The sequence below is a fragment of the Eschrichtius robustus genome, chromosome 13, assembly GCF_028021215.1.
Source record: "Eschrichtius robustus isolate mEscRob2 chromosome 13, mEscRob2.pri, whole genome shotgun sequence".
NCBI lineage: Eukaryota > Metazoa > Chordata > Mammalia > Artiodactyla > Eschrichtiidae > Eschrichtius > Eschrichtius robustus.
Window position 1 is genome coordinate 21252494 of NC_090836.1, and position 23666 is coordinate 21276159.

General features: G+C 36.8%; 1 protein-coding gene across 3 annotated transcripts in view; it reads right to left on the minus strand.

Annotated features, from left to right (window-relative positions):
• DNAI7 (dynein axonemal intermediate chain 7) overlaps positions 1 to 23666 on the minus strand; it is a 74456-nt gene that overhangs the window by 3079 nt on the left and 47711 nt on the right. For 2 of the 3 annotated variants that reach the window (XM_068560051.1, XM_068560050.1), the window contains 5 exons: positions 10519 to 10594; positions 7754 to 7914; positions 5017 to 5173; positions 1999 to 2213; positions 385 to 552 (listed from right to left, as the gene is read on the minus strand). In XM_068560051.1, the coding sequence (XP_068416152.1) occupies positions 385 to 552; positions 1999 to 2213; positions 5017 to 5173; positions 7754 to 7914; positions 10519 to 10594 (777 nt within the window). The remainder of the gene's footprint in view (positions 1 to 384; positions 553 to 1998; positions 2214 to 5016; positions 5174 to 7753; positions 7915 to 10518; positions 10595 to 23666) is intronic. The other variant, XM_068560052.1, reaches the window with a different exon arrangement.

Below are 23666 nucleotides of genomic sequence, written 5' to 3' on the forward strand. Positions count from 1 at the left end.
TGGTGGTCCTTGTATGTCTAATTTTGCCTGACTTATCACATTTGGGAAACTGCTGAGTCATTTACTCTTTTTAGAAATCTTACATGTATCAAGTCTGGAAGGAGAAAGAAAGCATACGAAATGGGAAGTTGCTCAGACTACCTTTGCACTAAACTGACCAGCTGTGGTATGCTCCATGTGTCATTATGAAGATCATACAACAGATTATTAAATTTGAGAGAACCCTGGATTTCTGGTCATGCTATTTATTCCTTCCTTTCTAACTATAATCTTACATAAGTGAATATAGAAAACCATTGGTGTACCTTAAGATTTATATAAAATTTAATACTTGCTAACATTCTAAATGTCCAGCACCTTAAATTTGGAAAGATTCATTCTTACCTTATAGTTTATGACAACATAAAAGTGAGAGTGTCCAGTAGGGAAGATATTCAGTCCAGCTTCTTTCAAAGCAATAATGAAAGAAACAGGAGTCATCCACTTTTCTTCCAAAATAGAGGAATGCTTTTTGTCATTTAGTTTGATTGACGCTAACATGCAGAGGTTTTCCTAGTTTCAATAAGAAAAAAGAAGCATTTATACAAGTAAGTTAAAGAAACTATTACCTCATTATCATTCTAGGTCCAGTTGTTAGGTTCTTTATACTATTTTTTTAAAATCCTATATTAAAAAGAATGCAGGACTGATATGTTTTAGGCCTGATCCAAAAGCTCCACCACAAAGCCTCCACGTTACCTTAAGGAGTTTATCAACTCTTCTTGGGCTCATCTGAGCAATCCAGGGACTGAACTGCAGGATCTCTCAGGTCTCCTACTTTATAAATTACGATCTAAGAATACTGCATGTGTTCATATTGATATATAACAGCTATTCGACAGCAATCTTGTTGCAACTTTTAAGGATCATAATTTTTTTACACATATATAATAAAATTTTAACATAATAATGCAAAATTATTATCCAGTTTTAAAGTTTGCAAAGTGGCGGGACTTCCCTGGTGGTCCAGTGGTTAAGACTTCATGCTCCCAATGCAGGGGTCCCGGGTTCAATCCCTGGTCAGGGAACTAAGATCCCACATGCCGCAACTACTGAGCCCTTATGCTCTAGAGCCCACGTGCTGCAACTAGAGAGCCTGTGCACCACAACTACTGAGACTGTGTGTCGCAGTGAAGACCCAGCACAGCCACAGTAAATAAATAAATACATAAATAAATAAATTTATTTTAAAAAATTTTAAAAAAGTCTGCAAAGTGGCAATTTGAAGGTGTACAGAGTTCACATCTCTCATCTGACTTTAAAAGCCAAATTTGATGATGTTCTAGCCTTCCTGCCACAGTCATAAGGAATTTCAGGTTATCTCTTTTTTTTTTTTTCCTCTCTCTTTTTTTAAAACAACTTTCATGAGGTATATCTTACATATCATAAAATTCACCCAAGTGCACAGTCCAGTGATTTTTTTGGGTGACTTTACTGAGTGGTGCAACTATCACCATAAATGAGTTTTACAGCATTTTCATCCCTCCAGTAAAATCCCTTATGTCCATTTACAGTTAATCCTCATTCCCACCCTCAGCCTCAGGCAACCACTAAATCTACTTTTTGTGTCTCTAAATTTCAGACTGTGTAATTTCTGAGTGGTGAGCAATGGAGGCACTCAAATGGGATTTCAAATGGCTAGGTGATAAGATCAGGAAGCCTCTTTAGAGTGGATCAAAAACTCTGAAAGCCATACTGCAACCAGGCTTATAGCTTCACCAACTGTTCTAGTCCTAGTAACTTTAGGGTACAAATTTGTACTTTACTTATTACATGTTATTTCCTATCATCTATTCAATTTATATTTCATTTAGAAATTATAGTTCAAGGTATATTGTAAATAGACTTATAAAAGACATATTTCAATATGTAAATCAGCAGTGACTGATTGATTGCTTTGACACACAGTCATCAGAGAGATTTAGCTCTTTGACATGACTTGCTATAACAGCAGTTTACCTTAATTTGTATTTGAATCTCAGTAAGTACTGTAGTCACAGTCAGAAGTACTTTATTCACATCAAGTGGTCTTAGCTCCCATGACTGGTATGGCATATTAACATGAGCATCTTGAATCAAGGTAACAGGGCCCAAAGTTTCCAGGCTGAATGTTATAAGTCTGTCTTCCGATTTGTAAGATACATTGCTGATGCCATCAGTTTTCCAGTGTTTACCTTTATAATTAGGAAGAATGTGACATTAGTTCCATTTTTTCCTCTGCAAAAATAAGAACGAAACCACTCCCATAACTGCAATATGTATAAATTGATTTTTCACATTTAGAATAGAATCTCCACAAAAAGCCAGCTTTGCTGGGAGTTTCTTCCTGTCTATACAGGATCAAGTCCAAACTCCTCAGCACAGTTGTGAGACCTTTAGAATGAAGCTCTGATCCTGATTTCCGGCTTCCTCCTTTGCCACTTCTCAGACCTCTTTCCAGCCACACTTCTTCTTCTTCTGCAACAACATCATATACCTCTGAGCCTCTGCACATGTCGTTCTTTCTTCCTAGAGGACTATTCCTTTATCTCTTAGAGAAACTCTCTTCATCTTTCTTTTTAAACAACTTTAAAATTCACCTGTCTTGAGTATGCAATTAGTTTTAGTAAATTTATCGAGCTGTGCGACCATCATCACCATCCAGTTTTATTCAGTTTTAGAACATTATTATCTTCCAAATAAGATCTCTTATGTCCGTTTATAGTTAATTCCCATTCCCATCACCAGCCCCAAGCAACTATTAATATACTTCCTGTCTCTAAAGATTTGCCTTTTCTGGACTTTTCATTAAATACAATCATATAATAGGTGGTATTTTGTGTCTCTTACAACTCAATAATAAAACACAACCCAACTTAAAAATGGGCAAAAGATTTGAATAAACATTTCATCAAAGAAGATACACAAAAGTATAGTAAATACATTAAAAAAGATGCTCAACATTACCAGTCATTAGGGAAATACAAATTAAAACCACAAACTACCATTTCACACCCACTAGAGTGGCTATAATCAAAAAAACAGGTAATAACAAATGTTGGCAAGGTTGTGGAGAAATGGGAAACCTCGTACCTTGCTGGTAAAGCTACTTTGAAAAACAATTTGGCAGTTTCTTAAATAGTTAAGCATCAACTTACCATTCAACCCAGCAATTCCATTCCTAGGAATATACCCAAGAGGAATAAAGACATATGTCCACACAGGACTTACATGTGAATGTTCTCTTAGTCTCTTAAGGACCTGTTCAATATTCCACCCTAGGAGAAGACTTCCGTAACTCTCCAGATGGGACCCAGCCACTGTTCTGCTCCGTAGCACTTTTGTCTATTACATAGCACCTTACTACATTGTATTATGATTTTTTTCCCTCTCTGCCTCTCCTACAACTTTGAAAACTCCTGGAAGAAGGAACCATGTCTCATTTATCTCTATCTTTCTTATTGTTTAGCATATTTATGGAACAAATGAATCATTATCTTTCTAGAACGCCCTCTTCATTCCCACTTGGCTTTCTCCTCTTCTCACATGGAGGGTTTCACTGACTATTTTTGAGTCTTAAATTCAATATAATAAATACAATTATATTGGAAAACTAAGTTCTTTATAATTCCTCTTTTTGTTTTTACATTAACAAAATTAATATGTAAATGTAAAAATTAAGTATTGCCTATAAATAAATTCTTCAACTTTCTAGTATTTCCTGGCAAAAAAGTTTCCCCATGGTTTAAAAATTACTGGAGTTGTAGATTACTGTCGTACAATTACTGTAGTTAGAGTCAATTTTTACATATTGTATTTCCCTGAGTCATGTGGGATAATTTACCTTGTCTAATACTAATTGAGTATGAATAAATTTTAATGTGATAAATATTTAGGAAGATTACCATTAAAGGAAAGGAAAGGAAAAGTGAAACCTCTAAAAGCAACATGAAAGGAAAAAATTACCTAATGTTCATTTTGATATACTTTATGGTTTAATGTATTGATAAAAATATACTGTTTTTAATATATAAATTATTTCTAGAATAAATAATGTCTTGTGGCTATGTCTATACAAGCAAAAATATGGAGTATTGTAGCAACCATGAAAAAGTTCAAAGTACAAAATATTCTCTAAATTCTCTGCCCCCATTAACTAAATAAAGTAATAGCTCTGTGCTTTAGTGATCTCATCTGTTATAAACTTATCATCTAGTATGTAAACCCTTTCAAAAATAAATAGATGGATGTAGAATACTTCACCTACACTAAAAACAAAGCTATTCGGCTTTCATCTAAGAGCCCCAAAATGTGCATACATTAATTCACAAGACCGAGACCTTTCAAAGTTTAGCCAGCCAACCCCAAATAAGGTATCTGTTAATGACTGGTGAATTATTAGCTTGTATTTCTGTTAGTACTTCTGATTTTATTGATATTTATTTAACATTCTGAATAAGCAATAATTTCCCATGATTCAACAGTCAAAAGTTATAAAGAGGCATACAGTGGCTAGTTTTCCTCTTTCTCAGGTTTCCCATTTACCCACTCCACATCCTCAGTACCTGGCTGGAATAAGCTTTGCAACTTATAAATCATTAACATTAAAATAATCAAATTTTAATCACCCCAGTGTGAATTATTTGGCCATTTCAAGAGAGAAGAGGCTTTTCATTTGTTTGTTTTTGATTTGCTATACTATCTTGATTATTTTTGTTCATTTCTTTCTTTTTTAAAATGTAATTGTATAAACATAAAGAAATTTCTCAGAGAATATGGCAGATATAAACACTTCAGCAGCTAATAGTTATAAAAAACTCCAATCCCTATTCTTTTCCATTAAGAGCAAACAAAACAAAGACCCTAGAATTGGCAGAGAAATATGTAAGATTAGAAACTCACTTTACACGCTGCATTTCCTAATTTGATTTAAGAATTTATATTATTGTATTTCTTTTCATTACATTATTATCAAAGCTGGTTAAGACATTGCTGTACCTTCAGCATCCCACCTTGCAACCACAGGATTCTCAAAAAAGATTACGTTCTCATGAACCTCAAGCATGACCTCTATGGGTGGGAAAGCGTTTTCTGTTTCAAAGTCTTCTGCAGTTTCTGGAGGATATGTATATTTCTGTAATCCTTCTTTGAGTATCTTTTAAAAATGACCAAAATAATACCAAGTTAGAAGCTGACTGGTAACAGTTAAAGATGTAAATATTGCTGAATAAGCTATACAGTTATTTTAAATAAGCACTGCAGTTTGGTCACAGTTAACTATAGATTGACTAACAAAATGTCACAATAAAATTAAAGATAATGATTTGAGGAAAAAAAAATCACTACATTTGAATGCAATTCAGAACCCTCCTATGGGCAGGTTCTATGCTGGCTGGCACTTAACTATTCATTTTATCCCTCCAAGTAACTCTACAAGGCATATATTTAACAGAGAAGATAACTGGGACTTACAGAAATCAATTAATGTGCCAAAGATTACAAAACGACTACAAGAAGGTGCCAGAAGTCAAAAATAGATCTATAGGACTCCAAATCCCATGTTCCAATACCTTGGTTAGGGTGTGTGTGCGAAGACAGAAAGAAGTATAAGCAACCTTTTGAGAAGTGTAGAAATGAATGAATGAAATTAATTAAAAATCATCATATTGCATACCTTAAACTTACACAATGTTATATTTCAATTATTTCTCAAAAAAGCTCTGGGGGAAGGGTGGGGAGAAAGTAAATTAAGCCAAGGGCAGATGTCTGTGGGATAAAGGAGATTTGTCCATTATCAGAATTTAGCAGAGAAGGATCTAGGAAAGGGGGGGGGGAAGATTAAAAATGTTACAAAATAGAGGAAAAAATTGGATGGGGAAAATTTCTAGGGCACGTGTGAGATTATTAAAAAGGGACTTGGTAAAAAGGAGGAAGGCCTCTTTGTTGCAGGAGAGAAAAACAGGTGTGAAGGAGGATACTTTGGGCTCAGACTGGGAGCCTGGAGTGGTGGTATCAGGATATCCTGCCAAAATTCAAGAACAACAACTCTTTGGATGAATCCTTGAAATTCCCAGTTCAGGCTGGGACCTTCCTATGGATAAAGAGTTTTGAAGGCCTACCTCCACCAAAGGGTGTCTTTCCTGGACTCCTCCCTGTCCTTCAATTATCCCTGAGGTAGGGAAGGTTGATTCAAGTAGATTCTTCAAAGTGGCTACAGACCAGATTATCTCCCCAGGTTCACCCTAATAACTGCATTCTCATTTGTGGGGAGAAGGGGAAAGGAACAGCAATATCATCCCTAAGAGGGTAAAAATTAGCTTAGGGGGATCATGAAACAATTGTACTCTTTTAGGTATAAAATACAGATATACATATAGCACATAAGCAGATAGACAGTATATCTGTGGTATTAATATTTTGGCAGGGGGGGCAGTTAGGAAAAAAATGTCTACAAAGCACTCCTTAGAGGGGTGATAATGGAAAAAAAATAAAAATTGAGAAATACTGCTCTAATTCAAGAATGCATGAAGATCCTTAATGGATAGGATTGTGGGTGAGAAGTGCCTGACAATCTATGTACATGATGTGTTAGAGCAGAGAGATGGGGATGGGAGGGCTTTGGGAGGGAGGAGGGAGAAAGAAAAGAAGGGCAGGAGAGAAAGGAAGGAAGGAGGAAGGGGCCATGACAACATAACTGGGTGTATCTGGGACGTAGGCCACCAAAAGTTAAACCAAGCCAGTGCTAGTGCAAGTGTTACTGCTTATTGAAACAGAAGTGAGAAACTCCTTGAAAAATGATGAACAACTCTACCATCAGTATCCTTACTACTCATTGTGGGCTATCTGTACATCAGCAGCATTGGCATTGCCTGGATCAGTGCTTCTCAAACTTTAATGTGCGTATGAATCACCTTAGGGTCCTGTTAAAATGCAGATGAAGTAGATCTGAGGTGAAACCCCAAATTATGCATTTCTAACAAGTTCCCAGGTGATGCTAATGCTTCAGGTTCATAGACCACACTTCGTATATCAAAGATCCAGACCAGTGGTTCTCAAAGTTTGGAATGTGTTTTGCTAAAACACAGACTGCTGAGTCTCACCTCCAGAGTTTCTGATTCAGTAGGACTGAGGTGGGGCCCATGAATTTGCATTTCTAGCAAATTCCCAGATGATGCCAAATGATGCTGATGCTTCTGGTCAAGGGACCACATGCTGGGAACCACTGATTTAGACCAGAGTCCACCAACTGTGGTCCCCGAGAAATCCAGCCCACCACCAGTTTTTGTAAATAAAGTTTAACTGGGACACAGTGATGCCCGTTAATTTACATATGACTGTTTTAATGTTACAGTGGCAGAGATGAGGAGTTGCGACAGAGCTGGTATGGCCCACAAAGCTGAAAATATTTACCATCTGGTCCTTTACAGAAAAAGCTTGCCAGCCTCTGAAATAGACTGTCATTATTAAGGCCAAATTGGCACAATATAATCATAGTGCTATAGGTTTACAATTAAGTTAACATGTATGAATTCTAGTTTTAAAATCCATATTATTTCAGATTCCTTTCCTTTAGTATCTGATTCAAATTTATACATTCAAGACAGTTGAAAATTACATTGTTTCCTTTGTGCTTGCTTAATAGGGTTAAATTCCTTACATGTTTAGATCGTTTGAGATGAAGTAAAAGCATGAGAAATTATTTTATTCATAAATTTTGATTCAAGAATTAACCTACTTCCACAATCATCCAGCCCTTCCTTGGTTTACACTGTGGAGGAAGCTCCAAAATATCCAAGTGGTGCACTCCACCCAGAGCTGTGAATTGGCATAAATCAACCTCATTTTCTTCAGAGAAATATGGCTTTTCAGGGGCATTCTCTAACAGCAACAACTGCGCTGAAATTCATCAGATTAGTTCAGTTTCTAAATAGATCATAACATTTCTACATGGTGATCTAATGAAAAATGAAAATATTCTAATACTGGTAAATGAGGTTTTTATTTAGCTGCTAAAAATTTTCAAAATGTGGTTAATTCAAAACTATTCACAAAGCTAAGCTTGGAAGTGGGAATAGGCATGCGTAATGTTAGGGTGCAGGGGAGGGCCCCATTTATATTTTATACACTAACGTTTTAGGAATTTGTATACAATAAGGATGTGTTACTATTAACATAAAAACTTTAAAAATATGGTTTATTGTATGGGAGGAAAAATAATTTTCCCGCTACCCTTCTGAGTTCTTGGCGGAGACTCCTGTAATAAAAGACAGATTAATAAGAGAAAAATGAACAGAAGTTTATTAACATGTACACCTCACGTATACATGGGAGATACCCCGGGAAAAATTAGTAACTCAAAGAGGTGGTTTAGAACTCTGGCTTATATAGCATCTTCTACAAAGAATAATAAATTTGTGGAGAAATAACAGGACAAAGGAAAGCAGTTTTAGGCTTCCAAGGGCAGAGATAAAGCCTGTTATGTAAATTCCTCTGGCACTCTCTCCAGGCTGATAGGGTCTAAACTTGTCTCTGGGAATTAACCTTTGTCCCTCCTGGTAGAGAGGGGAGGAAAAAACACTTTTGAAAGTTTATGCCCTGCTTTTAGGCAAATAGTAGGAGGGTAAGGACCTTTTCTTGCATCTTTTTAATTGTTTTCAGCTCAAAATAATTCTTATGCCAAAGTGGCAGATTTTGGGGTGGCATATCCTGCTAACCTTCATTATAAAAGAGCAAAAGTGGTTTAACACAAAATTTAATAACTGACAAATTAATTTTTTTAAATTGGACATTATGGAGCTAAAAATCTGAAAGAAGAAAGTAAAATGTTAAAAAAATAAATTTTGGCCCATATATGAAATGAAAGCTAATTTTTTTTTTTTTCAACAAAAATAGGCCCAGCTTATAGAAAAACAGGGATGGAGGTTTGAAAGTGAAGAAACTGGACTGGATAATCTTTGTGTTCAGACATTTTACGGGGAAATTCTATGATCCCATAAATCTCAGTGCACAATCAGGGGATATCTGATGTCACATACCGTCATTCCCACCTTTCACCAAAATTCTTTCAATAGAGTGTAATAGATAAGAAGAGGAAATCAGACCCTTACAGGTTCCACCCTTGACTAGCTGTGTGACCTTATACAAGATATGCTGATTAACATCTCTAGTCTCAGTTCCTTCCTCAACAAATGCATATAATTGTAGTATCTATCTTCTACAATTTGGGGGAGCTGTGATTTAATACAAGAAAGGAGTTTAGAACTGGTGCCAGACCCATAGTAAAAATTCAGGAACTGTTAGTCTTATTATTTATCATTACAATTTTCCTCTCCCATAAAAGGAAGCACACTGAGATGGCACTGAATTTAACCCACAGAGATTAGGCACTGAAAATAAGTGGAAATATCCAGAGAAAATTCCCGTTAAGCAATTGACCCCTTTTCCTTGTATACATTCAATAAAATGTAGACCTTAAGTAATTTTCAAATGTATCTAATTAATAGTCCATTTACCCGAAAAGAAAGTCAGAAAGAATACTGTGTCCCAATTTAGACTATTTATGATATATATTATTTGGGGATCACCATGTAGAAACCTTGGTATTATTGACAGAGTTTCATGAATTGAATATATTATCATATTTCTAACAGGAAAATTATCTCATAAGGATTACAGAAAAATTATAAAGATATAAACCTAGTTGACTGCTGACACAAAAGTGTATTGGAAAAAGTGAAGTAGACAAGAAGCCTGTTATAAAAAAAATATGCTAAGAAATACATAAAAAGTATATTCCTTAGAAGTTACTAGGAAAGAAGCATAATGCTAAAGTTAGTGGAAAACAAGTATATAAATCTCAAACTAAAAGATTTTCAAATTAGACATCACTATCATTTTGACATTTTAAAACTATATCCAGTTGCTATTTGCCAGGATAAGACTGAATACAGAAGTGTTGAAAAATTTCTGATCATGTACGTGTGCTTGAGAATGTTCAATGCAACACTGCTTGTAATAATAAAAAAAAAATTAGAAATAACCTTAATGTCTACTAATAAGGATTTAAATAATGTCCCATTATTGGATGACATTATACAGATACTTTAAACAGTAAGGTTACCAATGTGCTCTGACTTAGAATCTTGTTGAATATTATTCATTTAAGCAGTATATATATTGTGTTCTATGTATGTATGTACAATGACAAATATTGTTAGGTGAACAAAAGTAATTTTCAACAAAAATATCTGTATGATATGATCCCATGGTTTTATTTAAAACCAAAAGAGAGAGAAACAGAGACAGAGAGAGAGAGATTGCACAAATTTAAAAAAGTTGTTAACATTGGTTATATCAGAAGAGGGATGAGGAAGAATTTTCACTTTATACTTCTGCAACATCTGAGTTTTTTTTTTTTTTTTTACAATGCCCCTGCATTTCTTTTGTAAGCAGAAAAAACCCAATAAAGTTACATTCTAAAAATGTAATTTAGAGGAATACCTGCTGAAACTGTTTCACTTAATAATTTCATCTCCAGTTCATATTTTGTGGCTTCAGGTTCTTCCTGGACAGAACTCTACAGAGAACACAAGGACAGATGGGTGTGATGGTCAGTGTCTGCTGCAGCCCAGATTCACTCTCTTCCTGTTCCAGTTCCCACTAGATTTCTGCTACCTTAATTCCAGGGCCTCAGATGGACACTTGCTCTGGCCTAAAACTGGATTCAAAAACAATATTTAAAAAATTAATTTAAATAAGAGCACAACTCCACAGAACCTCACAAGGGCAGGAGCTAGCCTGCTCAGATTCTTTGCTGAAAACCCCTAAGTGTAAAATAGAGAGACTAGGAAGCAATGCAAGCTATAAAAATATTTGTATTTGCATTTTGGTTTTAGCCAAGTTTTAGATTTTGCTTGATTTTGGCAATAAACTCTCTGATAGACTAATTCCAAAGCCTGCTTTTGGGTAAGCCTCTGAGGGGAATTAAAGATGCTATGTACCGAGTAATGTAGAAGATATCATTACATCCTGGTGTAGTAAAAAGAATACTACAAAAAGAGGACATAGGAATTTATATTTAAATCTGCCACTAACTTACCTTTGTGACCTTGAGCAAGTCATTTAACCATTATGGGCCTCAAATGCCGATCTAACAACCCATTTGGTATGTAACTGTGTGCCAGACATATGATACCTCTTGTAAACAATCCTAAGAGATAGCTATTATTTTCATTTTACAAAAAAAGGAACTGAAGCTTAGGGAGGTAACTGGTCTAAGGGTCAAATAAAATAATAAAAGTAAAGAATTTTGTACGCTGTAAAGTACTAGATAAATGCAGTATTATGAAAATTTGGTATGTGTGTGCTAATATTTGCAAACTGGATCACATCCAGCAAATTTCATCTGATCTCAAATACCACCTGTACTTTTCTACAGCAATAAAAGAACCTTATACCAGAATTCTAGTCAGAAGCTTAATGCCAGTTCATCCCACCATGCCCCTCACCCTCATCCACCATACAAAGCCAAGTCCCCCTTAGTAAATTATCTTTTCCCTACTCTTGTCACGCTATTGCCCTGTATCTTCCTCTTGACCAGTTTTAACACTATGCATTCTCTGCCAGCTCTTTCCATCAGGCCTCTGACACTTCTCACTTATTAACTCATTCATTCAAAGAATTTTTATTGAGTGCCTAAATTGTACAGGCATCCCTAGATGCTAGAAGTAAAAGGAAAGAAAAGACAAGGTCCCTGACTTAAGGAGCTGCCAGTCTATTAGGGAAGCAGGTAAACAAATAGGCATAATACTATTTGTGGGTGCGGTAGTGTAGTAAGGGGTCCACAATAGAATAAAAAGGAAGAACAGTTAATTCTGTGGGAAAAATAGTCTGCGGGTGGTGAAAATAGGAAACGCTACCCAAAGGTGGTAAAGTTTGAACTAAATCTTGAAAGATAATTAGGTCTTCCCCAAAATGGTGGGAGGGAATTTTAAGTATGAGTGAAGGCAGAAAAGTATGAAGCAAAACAGAGGGTTACAAGCACCCCTGAGTAGTCAGGCATGGTTGGAATGAGACAGGCTAGGAGGGTGTAAAGATTTGAAGCTGGAGAGAGGCAGGCCAGCCTGTGGAGAGCTTTGGATGCCACTCTAAAGACTAGAATTTCCTCTGTGGGTAAAAGAGAGCCCCAAAAAGATTTTTACTAGGAAAGTAACATGAAGAAATTTGCATTTGGAAAGAGTATTCTGGTGCCCAGCTGATGAATGTTTTGCTTTGTAAAGAGTAAGAAGTCCAAGGTAAGAGGATCAGGGCCTAACTCAAGACAGAAGCAATCAGGACCATTAGAAGGAGCATATGTGAGAGATGATAAGGAAGTAAATCAACATAACTTGGATGGCAACTGGATATAGAAGTAAGGCAAGGGACAGGCAAAGACTGATTTACAGATGCTTGGCTTAGGTAATAAGATGGATGGTGGTAACAATTACCAAGAAAAGAAAAGGAAGAATAGGTTTGGGGAAAAAATGTAGTGAATTTGATTGTGGATATGTTGGATTTGAGGTGCCCATGGAACATCTAGGTAGCCTTTGATATTATCTACCATTAAAAAGCCAGTTGCGGGCTTCCCTGGGCGCCGTGGTTGAGAATCTGCCTGCCAATGCAGGGGACACGGGTTCGAGCCCTGGTCTGGGAAGATCCCACATGCCGCGGAGCAACTAGGCCCGTGAGCCACAGCTACTGAGCCTGCGCGTCTGGAGCCTGTGCTCCGCAATAAGAGAGGCCGCGATAGTGAGAGGCCCGCGCGCCGTGATGAAGAGCGGCCCCCGCTTGCCGCAACTAGAGAAAGCCCACGCACAGAAACGAAGACCCAACACAGCCAAAAATAAATAAAATAAATAAATTTTTTTAAAAAGCCAGTTGCATTTCTTTCTTACAGGAAGGATTTTCTCCAACAATAATATCAAAGATATCAAACCAACAAGTGAGTCAGCCTTTCCAATTCACATCTTCAAAAAGTTGAGAATTCTTCAGCATGTAGATCAAACTGGTTTTCTACCTTGCAGGGAGACCAAGAATTTAGACTTTCTCAACAGAATGTTCCCCTTAATAACCACAGTACTTCAGTATGCAACAACATGAATTTATCAGTGTCCGTATTATCACATAAGAGAATAATCTTGTATTTAAGTCAACACATTGACTTTATATAATTCATAATTTTTAAAATTCTATGTCACTCTTTAGTTCAATTGACTCTTTTTGAAGTTAGACTTCTGGAGGAAGGAAGCAATGGGTGAATTTACATTCTGGTGGAAGTTCCTTAATCTTAATAACTATCCTAGAATGTTTTCCTGTCATTGCATCTAGAACATACTCCTGCACAATAATTAAACTCTAAACCACATTTATTGATACTAGAAGCCTTCACAGTTTTATACATTCTAAAACTCCTTATGTTTGTTGGCAATGAAACTGAAAAAAAATACTTCTTTCTTCATATTAATATCATGTTTATATCTGCTAATGAAAAGTCCTCTTTCATCATAATTGTTTTAGAAAATTTTTCATGTATTTTTTTTCTTCTAGCTAAACTTTAATAGTGTTTTGTCCAGTCTCAACAATTACCAAGTGGAATTTTTATTTGAATTGCACTAAATTTATAGATTTATAATAAATCTATCTAAAAAATAACATTTCTTAAAACTGTTTGCCGGGAAATGTTGACAGAATATGAAGCAGAGAAGGTAGTTAAAGTATAACTTTTCAATGACACCTTGGTTCAACAGGTATAGGAATTGGCTTATAACAGGGAAGAACTTCACAGAACACAAGCAATTTTTCATTGTAACTTGATTAATGTGCAGTTATTGTAGTGTGGAAATTCTTTTAATATATATGTAATTTGAATTTGATATAAAAACATAACCTGGGTCATGAATAAGATCATGGAAACAGACTAGAAATTCCAGAAATAGATCTCAGGATCCACTTGGGAATTTAGCATATGGCATTTCAGATCAATAGAAAAAGGCTAGGTTTATACGGTAAGTGTTTTGAGACAGCTGGCTAAGATTTGAAATAAAATAAATTTAGATTCTCCTCATTTTACACTAAAATAAATTCCAGATGGATAAAAGATTTAAATGTGAAAACTAAACCAATCAAAAGCCACAAAAATCATGAAAATATTAGAAGAGAACATGGGAGACTTGATATCAATAATTATCAATGAAAGAGGTGATCTTGATATTGGACATCTGCAAAATGTCAGTACTGAATACTGTACACATTTGATAGAATGTCTTGAATTTTACTGGCCATCAAGAGAATATCTGCACAAAGGAAGTTCATTGATCTGAAATCCAATGTTTTCATCATCAAAAGATAATTTAACTATAGATTCAGAATAAATTGTTGGAATTGGCTCTTGATAAGGAATTGAAGATGAATTTTGAAAATTCAGCATCATATGCTTCATTTTGTATAAAAGATAAGAATGATTACCCTGAGTGGGTCGAAGTCTCATTCATTCCTGTGGCTTTAATACAGTCTATAGGCCGGTGGTTCCCAATTCCATGCTAATGATGCTCTTCAGGCCACATACACTGTGCTGCTCAGCCCTGGAAAGACACAGTCTACACACACACGGTGGCTGGATCCGACTTTCCTCAGAACTCCAGGTTCACGTTTGCCTACTTGACACTTCCATTTGTGTGTTCCAAACTTACCATGTCCCCACCAAAATCCTCTGGTTTCTGTCACTCTCAACCAATTCAGCCCATACTTGTCCATCTCAGTAAACTGCGCTACCATCTTCTTAGTTCCCCAAATCAAAACTCAGCAGGATTTGTTTATTTTACCTCCCAAACATTTCCCAAACATATCCAGCTTTCCATGTCTCTTACTACCACCTTTGTCCAAGCCACCATGACTTCTCATGCCTTTCTAGTACTACTGAACTCAATACCATGCTTCTACTCTGGCCCCTCACAATTTTTTATCTACGTAATGGCCAGAATAACTTTTCAAGGTGATAAATCATGCCATTCTCATACTTAGAGCCCTCTAATGCCTTCCTACTGCATTTACAATAAAATCTTAACTTCTTCTTCTGGCCTACAAAGCCCTGCTTCACCTCGCTTTTGCTTTTCTCTCTGACATCATCACATGTCACTCTCCTCTTTGCCCACTGTACATCAGTCCACTGGCCTTCTTCCTGGTCTTCACTTCTGTCTTATGACCTTTGCAGTAATTTTACCCTCAGATCAGAATATTTTTACCCAATAATTACATAGCTGATTCCTTCTGGTCATTTGGGTTTCAGCTTAAATAATAACTCATCATACAAGCCCTCCCTAAACACCCAATCTAGTTACCACCCTGATTAATTCTGTGCATGGCATTTATTAGTATCTGTTATTTTCCAGTTTTTTCTTACTTATTGTTGGTTTCTCCTGACTTGCAAGTAAATCGCAAGAGGAGGAATCTCATTTGTCCTTTACCACTGCCCTCTGAGGGCCAGAATAGTGCCTGGCATATAGAGGTAGGCGTTCAATAAATATTTGCTGAATGAGTAAAGAAATAAGAACAAGGTCCAGGGTATGACCGGGGAAACAGGCTGAAGTAAGTCTGTAGGAAGTTAAAGGTTGATGAATGCTAAAGCTAGGTTTTTCACGTGGGTTATCCTCATAGATTTTTAATTTATCCATGATGATGCCAAGAAGTCCCTGAATCTCTAAGGCCATTTATTTCATGCCTCCACACTCTTCCCTCTGAGCAGAACAATTTCCTTTCCTTCCCATCTAAACTCCTCCATGCCTATCAAAAGATTTAGCTCAAAGGTTACCTCATCAGAGAAGACTTCCGGTCTGTTCATTCTGGTTTTTTTTTTTTTTTAATTCATTTTGATCTCTTAACTCCCATGCCTAATATCTCTCATTGCACATATCAGAACGTATGGTAACTGTTACACTTATCCACAGTCATGTCAAATTCCTTATAAAAGGCACTTAGTAAATTTTATATTTCATATATATGTTTTATATATTATATATACTCATATTTATATTAAATATATAATACATATATACTCATTTTATGTTAAATCTGGTATCTGTTATTTATTTGTTTTTGGCTGCGTTGGGTCTTCGTTGCTGCACGCGGCCTTTCTCTAGTCGGGGCTTTCTCTAGTTGCAGCGAGCGGGGGCTACTTTCCTTGTGGTGCACAGGCTCCTCGTTGCAGTGGCTTCTCTTGTTGCAGAGCACGGGCTCTAGGCACGCGGGCTCAGTAGTTGTGGCTCATGGGCTCTAGAGTGCAGGCTCAGTAGTTGTGGCGCACGGGCTTAGTTACTCCGCAGCATGTAGGATCTTCCCGGACCAGGCCTTGAACCCATGTCGCCTGCATTGGCAGGTGGATTCTTAACCACTGCGCCACCAGGGAAGCCCGACAAAGACTATTTTTAACTTGAACTTTAAAAAGTTCAAAGGCCCCTTATATCATGCATGCCCCTTAGATCACCAAAATATTTCTGAAGATAATTATTATTTTAAAAAAGCAACATTTCTCATATTTTGCTACACTTAAATTAGACTTTTCGAAAAATTTTCTAAGATATATTAATTGGAAAGACAGTATTAGCCAATACTGACATTATTGTAAATATTATTAGTAGTACACATTTAAATGAACTAAAATATGGTATTAAGAGCCCTCTAGTGGCAAAATTCTTAATAGACCCATGAAAAAGGAAGGCAATTTGGACCATCTTCTAAACCTAAGAGATTTAATTTTTAAACTAACAAAGTACTAAATACTTGGTATTTGTAGTCACATCACATATCAAGCATAATTAAAGTATTTTGGGCCATAGATTCCTGCATTATTATACTAATATTTGCCTTGCAATCAGCCTCCAAATTTATTAAAAAGATACAAGAAATGTAATATCATATTAAAATATGCCAACCTAAAATTATAAAAATAAGCAGCTTATCCTAAAGAAAAAGTTTTAAAAATAGAGAAATCTCTTCCTCTAAAGCCAAAACACAGTAAATTTACCTACTGATCCTACAGGTAGTTCCTAATTTACATACACTCACACAAACACATGTACACATACACATACAAGTTAAATTTCATGAATTTATATGCCAGTTTAAAAAATGTATAACATATTTTACCATACCAAGAAAACAGTGTTATGAGTGACATTTAGGGTTATGATAGTTTCTATATTGCCGTGATTATAAAGGAATACAAACCTCACCGCTGCCCATAAATATTGCTTCACATTCTGAGTTCCAACTGGACTGCAAGAAGCACACTTCTCCTGAGGCCGCTGTGGGGTTGGAAGTGAAGCCTTCCTATCACCACCTGTACTACGCCAGATCACTCCAGGGGTCACAACTGCTGAGGAGAGGGTCCCAAGAATCCCTAGCGACAAGCTTGTAGATTCCGTAAAGTGGCAGAAATGGTTCCCAGCACACCCAACTGTAACTGAGAGTCTTAAGTGTCTCAAAAACACAGGATAATTTTAATGTGGGTACTGGTTGCATTCTTTGATACGAGTGATTGTTCTTACACAGGTTGTTCACAACAAATCAGACTCAAGTTAGGGCCTACTTTTCATCACTTAACCGTCCATTCATTCGCTTATTCCTTCATTCATTCAATAAACATTTATCGAAACTCTATCACGTACCAGGCCCTGTGCTTACTGTAAATATGAAATCTATCAGGATATCCTTGTCCTCGAGATCATAATTTAGTGTTTAAGTTAAGAATTTTAATAATTAAACAGAATGGTAAGAGCATAGTAGAGATACGTCTAATTTAGCCTGAAAATAAGGGGAGAACTTTGTGGAGGTAAAATTGAAAGTGATAAAATAAAATTTATATTTTAAAGCAGGACAAGAAAATTTAAGCATAACATATTCCCTGCCTGTATTGGGCCCTCCCTAATGTACAATGTGCATCTGCGTTATACATTAGCCAGACATCCTCAAAGGTGGGAATGCCTGCCACAAAGATCAATGTTTTTATCCTTTCTTCTGATGTCGGCAAAGTAACTTCTTAGAAGATTAGCATTCTTTCACAACTCTGTAAGGGGTCATGGTGATTTACTGCTCACTTTGTACACGCTTACGTGGATTATGTATGTATCTCTGGTGAACTTTATGTAAAATGTCAGTGTGTGATTTTGATGTACAATCCTTTGTCTCGAAAACGTATATGACTGTGCCTTCGACTTCTAACAAGTGGAACAGTTCTCAGACCTTCTGAGAGTCTGTCTCCCAGGTTATAATTCTCAGTTTGGCTCAAATAAAATTCTATTTTTTCTTCTTAACTTGATTGTTAACTGAGTTTTTGTCAACAAAGGTAAGTCTTAAAAGACAAGCAGATGTTAGGCAAAGTGGATGAGGATGACGGGAGGAAGGGAATCTCACAAGGACAGAATAGCAAGTGGAGTGTCATAGAGGCTTATCATGAACTGTCCCTTTTTAAAAAGAAAAAAATAAAAGGAAATATATTGTTTCATTTTCAATCAGGAAAGGAATGTGTGTTCAGTACTTATTTATTGAAAATTCAAACAATATAGACGTGTAAAGAGAATAAAAAATCACTGATAGTATACCATCATCCCATCCTTCTCACACTCCCTCCCCCCCGCTCCAAGATAGCCACTGTTTGGATAAGCAGGCTGCCAGATTTTTTTCTACGATTTCACAAATAAGTATTTTTTTCCCTTATAAAAACAGAACCCTATTGCAAATATAGTTTTGTATCTTGAAAAAAAAATCTTAACAATGCATCTTAGGTATTTTCCCATATAAAAGTGTATACGTTCTAGTCCAAGATGGCGATGTAGGAGTATCCCGAAGCCACCTCCTCCCACAAACACACTAAATCTACAGCTGCATATGGAACAATTTTCTCTGAAAAAAACCCGAAAACTAGCTGAGTGACTCCTACACATCGGGGGAATGGGGAAAAGCCCATATTGAAGCAGGTAGGAGAGGCTGAGACACAATCTCGCCATAAACCCACCCCTGCACAGCAAATCACAATCAGGAGGGAACTTACAAACACAAGCTTCTCCCCAAGGAACAAAGAGTTTGAACTCCACATCAGGCCTCAACTTTTAAGACTTGCACCTGAGAAACTAGCCCCCAAAACATCTAGCTTTGAAAGTCAAGAGGGCTTGCTTCCACCAGACCCAGAAGGCTATGCAAACTGAGAAGCAGTTTTTAAACGGCCCCTGTGTGCAGACCTACCTGCCCCAGGGCCCAGGGCAGAGGTGGCCAACTGAAAACAACCTGACTTTCTGTGAAAGAGGCTTATTTGATTATCTTAAAGCGTAGGCCTGAGGGGCAGGCATCTACTATTTAACACACAGCTAGGGGGCCTACTGAATTACTCTCCAAAAACAAAGAGGCCAGCAGGTACCATATCTTTGTGCTCTCCTTCTATTTTGGCCCAGATCACCAGGATCTCCCAAAAAGGAGCTTGTATCACCCAGGGGACACCTCTTGCTCACCTGTCTCTGGTGGCCCGGTGGGGCTCACATTCACAGGTCCTAGGGCCTGAAACAAATGAAGAAAGAGTTCTTAACTGGCTACCACCCCCAGGGCACAGCAGAGAGGCGACAGACCCAGGGGCTCAGTCTTTCTGTGAAAGAGGCCTATTAGTTTATCTTCATAGCTGTGGCTTGAGGGGTAGGCTTCTAACTGAACACACATCTAAGGGCCCACTGTAATCCTCCCTAGAGACCTCAGAAGGAAGGCACTATCTCTCTTGAGCACCAGTGTTTCCCAGGGGAAGCTTGTACATGTGTCTGGTGCCCTGGTTTTTACATTTGGTGCCCTGGTTTTTCTGGCTGCTGCCCAGGGCCTGGCCCTTGATTGCCTGGTTCTGGTGGCCAGGAGAGCTTGTATTCATGAGTTCAACAGGATGGTAGCAAAGAAAGAAACAATTCTTAACTGGCTATCACCTCAAGGCTTAGCTCAGAGGGAGCAGAAAATCCCAGAAGACTATCTCCCAGTCCTCCCCTGAAAGATGCATACTTGTATACTTTAAAATTTGTTGCTTGAAGGTCTGGCTTCCAATCAGCCTGGACCTAGGTGCTGACTGAGCTCCTTCCTTTTGGGACACTGACAGGTCTTGGCACACCCTCAACTACTGGGAACCACTAAAAATAAAGTAGGTGCTTGGACAATCACAAAGAATTGAGAGACAACCAAGGCAGTGTTGAAGGATATATTTCATCTCCTACACTAGACTACTCCTTCAATACTGGGAGAGGTGGCTGTTTTATCTAACCAATACAGAGAGTCAAGAAAAGTGAAGAAACAGACGAATATATTCCAAACAAAAGAACAAGATAAAACCTCAGAAAAAGACCTTAATGAAACAGATGAGTGATTTACCTGATAAAGATCTCAGAATAATGGTCGTAGAGATGCTAACTGAGCCTAGGAGAAGAATAAAGGAACATACTGAGAATTTCAACAAAGATAAAATATAAGAAAGTATCAAATAGAAGTCACAGAGCCAAAGAATACAATAACTGAGCTGAAAAGTACAATAGAGAAATTCAATAGCAGATTAGATAAAGCTGGAAAAAAAGATCTGAGAACTCACAGACAAGGCAGTAGAACTCACCCAAGCAAAAAGAAAAATGAAAGATAGCTTAAGAGACTTATGGAACAACATCAAGCAGACCAACATTTGCATTATGGGGGTCCCAGAAGGAGAGGAGAGAGACAAGGGGGCAGAAAACTTATTTAAAGAAATAATGGATGAAAACTTCCCAACCTGGGGAAGGAAACAGACATTCAGATACAGGAAGCCCAGAGAGTACCAACAAAGATAAATTCAAAGAAGCCCACACCAAGACATTTTATAATTAAAGTGTCAAAATTTAAAGACAAAGAAGAATCTTAAAAACAGCAGGAGAAAAGCAACTTGTTACATACAAGGGAACCCCCATAAGATTACCAGTATATTTTTCAGCAGAAAATTTGCAGGCGAGAAGGGAGTGGCATAATGTATTCAATGAGCTAAAAGAAAAAAAAAAAAACCACAAAAACCGAAGCAATAATACTCTACCCATCAGTGTTTTCACACAGAATTGAAGAACAGAAAAAGTTTTCCAGACAAGCAAAAGCTAAAAGAGTTCATCACCACTAGACCAGCCTTACAAGAAATGTTAAAGGGACTTCTTTAAACTGAAATGAAAGAGTGCTAATTAGTAACAGGAAAACATATGAGAGTATAAAGAAAAATATCTGTAAAATTCAGAATAATGTTGTAAAAATGGTGGGTTAATCACTTATAAAGCTAGTATGAATGTTCAAAGACAAAGTAGTAAAAATAAATATAACTACAATATTTTGTTGAGAATAACACAAGATAAATATATGTAAATTATGACATCAAAATCATAAAACGTGGTGGGGGGTAAAAGTGTAGAGCTTTAGGATACATTCAAACTTAAATTGTTATCAATTTAAAATAGATTGTTATAAGTTGTTTTATGTAAGTCTTGTGGTAACCACAAAGCAAAAACCTATTGTAAATACACAAAAGACAAAGATAAAAGAATCTAAGCATACCAGTACAGAAAATCATAAAATCGCAAAGAAAGATAACAAGAAAAGAAGAAAGGAACAGAGGAATTACAAAACATCCAGAAAACAGTTACCACAATGGCAGTAAGTATATGCCTATCAATAAATACCTTAAATGTACATGGGGTAAATTCTCCAATCAAAAGACATAGACTGGCTAAATGGATAAAAACACAAGACCCAGCAATGTGCTGCCTGTAAGAGACTCACTTTAAATATAAAGACACACACAGACGGAAAGTGAAAGGATGAAAAGGGATATTCTATGCAAATAGAAACCAAAAGAAAGCTGGGGCAGCTATACTTTTATCAGCAAAAATAGACTTTAAGACAAAGAGTATAATAAAAGACAAAGAAGGTCATTACATAATGATAAAGGAGTTAATCTAATAAAAGAATATAACATTTGTAAATATTCACACACCCAACATAGGAGCACATAATATATATAGCAAACAGACATAAAGGGAGAAACAGAAAGCAATACAATAGTAGTAGAAGACTTTAACACCCTACTTTCATCAATGGATAGATCATCCAGACAGAAACCAATAAGAAAACATTGGCCTTAAACAACACATTAGACAAGATAGACTTAACAGACATATACAGAATATTTCATCCAAAAGCAACAGAATACCCTTCCTTCTCAAGTGCACATGGAACATTCTCCAGGGTAGATCATATGTTAGGCCACAGAACAAATCTTAATAAATTTAAGAAAACTGGAATCATATCAAGCATCTTTTCGGACAACAATGGTATGAAACTAGAAATCAACTACAAGAAAAAAACTAGAAAATTCACAAATATGTGGGGCTTAAACAACATGCTACTGAACAACCAATAGGTCAAAGAAGAAATCAAAAAAATACCTCGAGACAAATGAAAATGGAAATAAAATATACCAAAACTTATGGGATAAGGCAAAAGAGGTTGTAAGACAGAATTTCACAGCGATAAATGCCTACATCAAGAAACGAAAAAGATCTCAGATAAACTACCTAACTTTACACCTCAAGAAACTAGAAAAAGAACAAATGAAGCCCAAAGTTAGTAGAAGGAAGGAAATAACAAAGATCAGAGCAGAAATAAATGAAATAGAGACTAAAAAGACAATAAAAAGATCAATAAAACTAAGAGCTCTTTTTTTGCAAAGATAAGCAAAATTGACAAAGCTTTAGGTAGATTTACAAAGAAAAACCCTAACCCTAACTCCTAACCCGGGCCCTCCACCCAAACCCAAACCCCAAACCTAACCCCTGGCTCATACCTGTAACCTTACCTGTACTATAAACCCTAACTTAACCTTAACCAAAAAGCCAAAAAATCATATATCATATAACCATATAGCTATAGTCATAAACCATAACCATAAACCAAAACCTAACCATAACCAGAAATTGAAACCAGAACCATAATCCATAAATTATAACCAGCAACCGAAATCAGAACCACAAACCATAATTTATAACCAGAAACAATATACATAACCAGAAACCATATCTATAAGCCATCAACCATAACCATTAACTATAACCATAACTAAAATATAAACCATAAATTATAAACCATATACTATAATCATAAACTCTAACCTTAACCCAGCCCCAGGTCAGCTCCCACACCAGCCCCAGCCCTAGCCTTAGTCCACTAAACCAGCTGTCCCCAACCTTTCTGGCACCAGGGACCAGTTTCGTGGAAGACAATTTTTCCATGGACGGGAAGGGGGAGGGGGGAGGGGGGGATGGTTCAGGTGGTAATGCAAGCACTGGGGAGCAATGGCAAGAGGCAGATGAAGCCTGGCTTGCTTACCCGCCGCTCACCTCCTGCTGTGCAGCCGGTTCCTAACAGGCAGCAGACCAGTAGCAGTCCATGGCCCGTGGGTTGGGGACCCCTGCTCTAAACCACTAACACCAACCCCAATCTAATCAAATCATACAAAGACATTATAAAAAGAAAACTACAGATCAACATTCCTTCTAAATACAGATGTAAGAATCCTTCACAAAATAATAGCA